We start from the raw sequence: 7,207 nt of genomic DNA, 5'->3' as shown, positions 1-7,207 counted from the left end.
CTGAAACCGCTCTATTACCAAACAACATTGAAGAAGCCTAAGTAGAATATAGACTATGAATGAAACAACTGTTGTGGGAGGTACATATGGTAACCTGAACAAGCTTTTGAGTATCTGAGATCTAAACAAACAAACAAAAAACCTCAGATCAAAACAAGATGAATCCAGAGATTCAAGAGCTTTTCAATTCGATGTGGATCCAATCTTGTGCATACATCACGGCCTGCACAGTTTCGGTCTAAGAGAGCACTAGTTTTCTCCAGTTTGGGGATACTGGTTACGGTTTTATAGGCCTAGGTTCGCGGATCAACCCGCCCGCACGACCCGCCAACCAGCGGATCGTTTCTTTGTTTTTATTTAAAATTTCGACCCGCTCAACCTGCAAAGAAATAAACTAATACCCGCACCCGCCCCGCGGGTCCCGCGGATTATATTTTTAATTAAAAAAATAATTATTTAATTAGTTTTTCTATAAAATAATATATTTATAAGTAGTTTTTTATATTATTTTTTAAAAATTTAAATATTTTTTTTAAAAAATAATTATTTTTCTTAAAAAAATCGGATTTTTCAAAAAATGAAAGATTTTTTTTATTTTTATTTTATTTTGCGGGTTGGCGGGTATCCGCAAATCAAAATCCACCAACCCGCACTCGCCCCGCAAAAAATAGTCTTAACCCGCACCCGCACCCACGGCTTGATTTTTTCAAAACGCTCGACCCGCACCCGCCCCGCGGCGGATCAAATGGGGCGGGCCCCGCGGGCTTTCATTTAAATTCCCAGGCCTACGCTTTTATTCATCCCATGAGTCTAATTTCTGCTGCACATTGTTGCAAGTTTTGTAAGGATATTGTGACAAGTTTTGACATGTGGGTTACCTTTCTCTGGTCAAAATAACAAGTTTTGAACTTTGAAACTAACCTTAGAATTATTAGTTTATGAGCCTTGTTGTAAACAGTTAAATGTAGGTGACGGTAACAAGTTCTGTGAGTTACAAGACAATGCATCTGTTTTAACCTAGATCGTAGTGGTGGTGGTATCCCAAGGACTGGATGTACATTATCTATTTTTTTTTGTCGGATGCCGGTCTAAGCTAAATCAAGTAGTGGTCAGACGAGCCAATTTCTGAAGAGCACTTTCGTTTGGTCGGATCTGATTTATATGGGAAAAATATAGTCTCTAGTCCTTACTTCTTTTGCTAACGTGTCCGCCCGACCATTCCTACTCCGAGGAATATGAGAAAGGTTCACATCTTCGAAGTCCTCCTGTAATCTCTGGAACACCTCGATCTCTGTCGCGAATGTTGGCCAATCTACCGGGTTGATAGTCATGTCCACTAGGTCCGAGTAGTCTGACTCAAACCGTACCGAGGTTATCCTCATGTCTCTCATACATGATGTTGTCCAAAGTAAACCTTCCATCTCAGCATGCAAAGCTGAGAGGCTCCTGATGTACGCCTGTAATCCAAAATATACATAACCCATTTGATCCTTAAGACTCCACCCTAAGCCACTGACACTGTCATTTTTGATCCATGACGCATCAATTTGACAGGTAGGGATTCGGAGTATCCAAGAGGACACTGTCTCAACCTCTGTAGTAGAAGGGTCGTCATGATCCTCGTTTGCTTCCTCCTTTTCGTTAGCCTTCCTCCAACATTCTGCCTCAAGAGACTCGTGTTGGAGAGTGTCAATCGGGGATACGACTTTCCCATTAAAGAGTTTGTCGTTTCTCGTCTTCCAAATGTACCAATAGATCCATGGGAATGTATCAAATTGTGGTCTCAGTGGAACCACCTTTTTTCTCTTCCAAAACAAAAAGATCATGTTTTGGTATATAAATGTACTCGGGAAGTAACCCAGAAGGGACGGATAGTCCGATAAAGTTCAAACCTGTAGGGCTGAGGGCATTTAAGAAGAAGATGATTAATTGACTCCACTGGGCCAGCACATCTAGGACAACTCCTATCGGTGCCCATGTGTCTATAAGTGAGCTTCTCTGCCGTCGCCACACATCCCGAGATAGTCTTCCACAAAAAATGCTTCATCTTACTCGGGGCTTTTATCTTCCACACATGGCTTTGAAGGCCCGTGATACTTGGTTCTAGAACTCCTTCCTGTGTAAGATTCAGCTTGGTCGATCGGAGTAGGTCATAACTGGTTTTAACTGACTACACTCCTGATTTTGTGTGGTTCCAAACATATCCATCCGGAGCAAGAGAGCGAGAAGGTTTTAGCCCAAGTATCAAAAGAATATCATCTGGGTGAAAGAATTCCCGTAAAATCTATATATTGCACTCCTTGGTATCATTCCTAATAAAGGACTAAACAAGAAGTTTGGGTAATCTGTAAACAATGTGGTCGGCAGGTCTAGGTGGTCGAGCCACTAAGTCTGGAACCCAAGACTCACTCCAGACTCTCGTATCTCGACCCGTACCAATTGTTTTCCGTACGTCCGATATGGGTAGAGGTTTTGTTGCCATGATACTACGCCATCCATATGATGGTGAATATGTTCGCCGATCTTCCAAGGGAGAGGTGTGATTGTAGTACCTTCCTTTTAAAACATGTGCCAATAAAGAGTTCGGATAATGAATTAGTCTCCACATTTGTTTTGCAAGAAGCGCTATATTGAAGTCATGGAGATCTCGAAAACCTAATCCCCCGAATCCACAATTGTACATTATCTTATCGCACTGTTTTATCCATTTTTGGAATAATCTTAGCAAAAGATAGAGGAGCATTATTGTGTTGCAACCATTTCTTTCATGCCAAAGCTTGGTATATGTTTCTTTGAAACACCTTGATATTGGTATAAATACAACCATAAATTCTTAATACTATCGACATAAAAAACTTATACATATGGAAATAAGCTATATTACAAGTAATATATAATTATGAAGGAGATATAAACAATTATATCTTATAATCCCCCGTTAGATCATACAAAAATCTCATGTTGTTCCACAGTAGCTCGGTAGAGCGGCCGGCTGTTAAGTTGACTTCACGTCTCCTTCAAGTAACATCCACAATAATTAGTACCGGAAATTTTATTTTATTTTTGGGAAAATGTGTGGATATTTTACTTCATATATAAGAAGAAATACAAGATCTTTAAGCGAAATCAGGTTCTTGAAATTAATTTAATTATAAACTTATAATATCTTTTTATAATATATTTTTATAATATCTTTTATTGTGAGATAATATACCGGTATTCGGAGTTATGAGTGCCCAACTTGTATAGAAAAATGTGGAGCTTTTTTCCAGGGTCGGCTTAACACTATTATGGGCATTATGGCAAAAAAAAAAAATTTACCCTTTAAAATTTATGTCCATGTTTAAAATATTTTAAAAATTTAATCAGTAATATTTTGTGATAAAAATAAAACTATATACATATCAAATATTTTTAGGCTCTTTTTAATTTTATTTATTATATTTTTTATTTTTATAAATAAAATATATAGATTTATAAAAACAATTAGACCCCTTAACTATTAATATAGGGGGAACACATGTTTGAGCACTGGGCGGTCACACCTTTTGTCCCCCCTAATTAGCCGGCTCTGCCCCTTTCTTCCAAATGCCTTAGTAAAAATATCAGTTAATTGGTCTTTAGAAGCAACGTGTGAAGTAGCAATTGTTCCGTTGATTACATGATCTGGAATGAAATTACATTTCACTTCAATATGCTTTGTTCGTTCGTGAAAAAAACTAGATTAGCCATCAAGTAAATAGCAGATTGATTGTCGCATCGTAATGTCATTGGTCGTGTATGATTAATTCTGAACTCGAGTAATAGACCTTTGATTCTTTTAAGTTCGCGTAGAACCTCTGTCATAGCTATGTATTCGGCCTAGTGGAAGATAGAGAAACCGCTCTTGTTTCTTAGTTATCCAGGATATTACGGAGGTGCCAATTTGAACAATACATCTTGTTAAAGATCTCACGGGTCACCAGACAACCATCCCAATTAGATCCAGACAAACCAGTTATGTCTATAGGAGGATCTGCAAGTAACACGATTCCTTTGCCGGTAGTTTCTTTGAAATATTGGACGACATATATATTATCATTCCAATGGGCCACCTGCGGTTTCTGCATTAATTAAGTGAGAATGTGACTTGAGTAGGTTAAGTCCGGTCGGGTTGCAGCTAGATACACAAGACATCCTACAAGTCGCTAATGGAAGATAGCGAATTACCGGAAATTGTGAGGTCATTAACATAAACCAGAACACAAAGAGTGGCACCATTTTCATGGAGACCAAAAAATAATAATAGCTTCGTGATTATGTAAAACCAAACGCAGAAAGGGACATAGCTTTGAGAAACCTACAACAATGTGCTTGTCGTAGTCCATAGAGAGATTTTTTGTAAAAGGCAAACCCTATTATCAGAATCAGATCAAAATTTAGGAGGGAGTTTCATATAAACTTCCTCGTCCTAAACACCGTGAATAAACGCATTGTGCACATCCATCATATGTAGTTATGTACTTAGTAGTCTTATTTAACAGCCATATAAAGAAAGCTACGAGCCTTTGTCATCTTCGCAACATGAGCAAATGTTTCACCATAATCAATTCCCTAAACTTGATTATTTTCAAGAAGAGCTAATCGAGCCTTATATCGCTCAAGAGTACCGTCAGAATTGAATTTAATTCATAGACCCATTTATACCCGAGAGATAATTTCTCCCTGAGGCAACTCGTGCAAATCCCAAGTTTTATTTATTTACAAGGTGTCTATCTCGAAATGCATTGCTTTCTTCCAAGCTTCATGTTGCATTGACTCTTTGTAAGTTAGTGGCTCTAGAGAGAGAGAGAGAGAGAGAGAGAGAGAGAGAGAGAGAGACTGCAACGAGATTCTGAAAAACGAGCACATGTATAATCGTCAGATGGGATAGACCGTACCTCAGGACTGTGATGGAGAGGTCATGACAAGAGTGAGAGAGACTTTATTGACAATATAATCAGTGAGACGTGTCAAAGGTTTCTTTGATCGATGGCTCCGCGACCCAATTCCTCAGTAGAGGCATGTGATTCTAGTTTGGTAGAAGTTGTAGATGGTAAACTTGAGTCAAGTAAAGTCGAAGTAGATTCTCTGTTTTCAATTATAGGTTTGTGGTCATCGATGACCATGTTCGATGATGCATCAATTGAAGACGCCATTGGCATTGTGCTTCGCGCATGGGGAGTTGTTAAATTTGGGAAGACGTCTTCTTGAAACACAACATCATGAGAAATTGTAAAATCTTATTTCTCAAGATCGTAAAGGCACCATTCTTTCTTGCCATACGAATATATAAGAAAAATACAACTCTGAACTCGAGGAGCGAAGTTGTCACCACCGTGATTTAGGTTATGAGCATAACATAAGCACCAAAATACACGGAGTTGACCGACTGCAGGTGGACAGTCGTACAGCATCTTGAATGGTGTTTTCCGTTCAAGAGCTCAAATGGTGTTGATTGATCAAGTAACATGCAGTTATGTAACATTCAGCCAAAAATTTGATGGGTAATCCAGCTTGAAAACGTAATGCACAAGCTATGTTTAATATGTGTTAATATTTTTGTTCCACACATCCATTTTTTGTGATGTTCCGAGGCATGAGGTTTCATGATAATCCTTGTTTCTGAAAGTACTTCAAAGAGTTTTAACACCATGTTTGTATTGTTTTTATTTTTTGTAATTCCCCAATCCGCCAATGTTCGTGACCCCCCACGTCCACTCTCAGCCCGTGGAAGTGATACCGGCCCTTTCACCCGCTCCAATTAGCATCCTCGTGATGCGGTCTTGCAAAATGACAAGTCGATCAGTAAATTGACCAACCAATGGATTATCAGTGTGAAGTTGGCCAAAAGAGACGTCCTTATAATACACATTCTTCAAGTGTACATGTAACATTAATTGAATCATGCCTTGCTGATTTGACAGGACATTCACTCCAGCCGGTAAATTAACCGAAGCCAGAGAGACGAGATGAATGTCATTAAAAAGAGATCGAGGCGACCAGCCATATGATGAGTGGCACCCGTATCCAGGATCCAAAGAGGATTATCTTTCTTACCACTAAGACGATTAACTTCTGGTTTATGTGGGTTAAGAAGTTTCACTAATGTTTTTTACTGTGCATCAAAGAAATCAATTAAGCCATGTCTATCGGTTATAGTTAATGTCAAGTTTGCGTTGATCTCAGTTTTAGGACCAACGACTTGGAAGGAAATTTCACGTGTGGTTGTATTTTGTCTAGTGTGTTGCACGTTTTGTCCTCCTTAATAGTTGTTGCGGTTGTCCTCCTTAATAGTTGTTGCGGTTTCATGGTCTGGTTGGAGTTTAACTCCAAATGCCCTTATGGGAAAAAATTCATTCTTCTTATCCCCTCTCTATTCCCATTACCCCTTTGTCTTTGAATTCCCTATACTAACCTTTTTTTCTTTAATATATTTCTTCTCCACCTCATTAATTCATTTATTTTTTCAATTAAATACACCCAACCAAACACAACAACCAAAATGGGGTCCACAAACAACCTTAACCAATCAGATTTCCCTTGGCCCACATGTCTTCGTGTTCCTCTCCTCTCTCCTCTCTCCGCGTGAAGAGCTCTTCTTCCCCACCTTTCATTGGCGATTTTGAAGTTTTCTCGGTGGTAATTCTTGTCCGTTTTTCATCAAATTTTGGGTGAAATATCTTTTAAATGTTTGTGTAAACCATGAGTAACCTAAAAAAGTAAGAATTGATGAAAATTTGAGAGAGAGAAAACGAATTTGAAAACTGAGTATATGAATTTCGGGTTTAATTTATGTCTGTTTTTGATGAAATTTTTGCTGGAATACTTATAAAAAGAAGTGTATATATCGGCTAGGGTAACAAAAGAAAGGTTGAATGCAAATTTTAAGAGATTTAAAAGGATTTTGTAAACTGTATTTATGGGTTTTTGGGTATATTTTATGTACGTTTTGAGCCCGTTTTGATGATTTCTTCGGTGTAATTTAATTAATATGTATTATATAACATGGTTAATGCAAAATACGAACAAAATCGGACTAAAAAGTTGATTTAGTGCAAGGATAATTTCTGGGTATTACTAAGATAACTCGTTTTACTAAGGCAAAGTGGTATTACTGATACTACTGGTGTTACTATGTTTACAAATATTACTAGTATTACTGGTTTTACTATGTATACAGTATTGA

General features: G+C 38.0%; 1 protein-coding gene across 1 annotated transcript in view; it reads left to right on the top strand.

Moving 5' to 3' along the window:
- Positions 1-5,139: 5,139 nt before the first annotated feature.
- Positions 5,140-7,207, top strand: part of LOC106323636 — a 4,366-nt gene continuing 2,298 nt past the window's right edge. The window contains exon 1 of the mRNA XM_013761725.1: positions 5,140-5,222. Coding sequence (XP_013617179.1) covers positions 5,140-5,222 — 83 coding nt within the window. The remainder of the gene's footprint in view (positions 5,223-7,207) is intronic.

The sequence above is a fragment of the Brassica oleracea genome, chromosome C2 (assembly GCF_000695525.1).
Source record: "Brassica oleracea var. oleracea cultivar TO1000 chromosome C2, BOL, whole genome shotgun sequence".
NCBI lineage: Eukaryota > Viridiplantae > Streptophyta > Magnoliopsida > Brassicales > Brassicaceae > Brassica > Brassica oleracea.
Note: the sequence above shows the minus strand (reverse complement) of the source record. Positions and strands in the feature narration are given on the sequence as shown.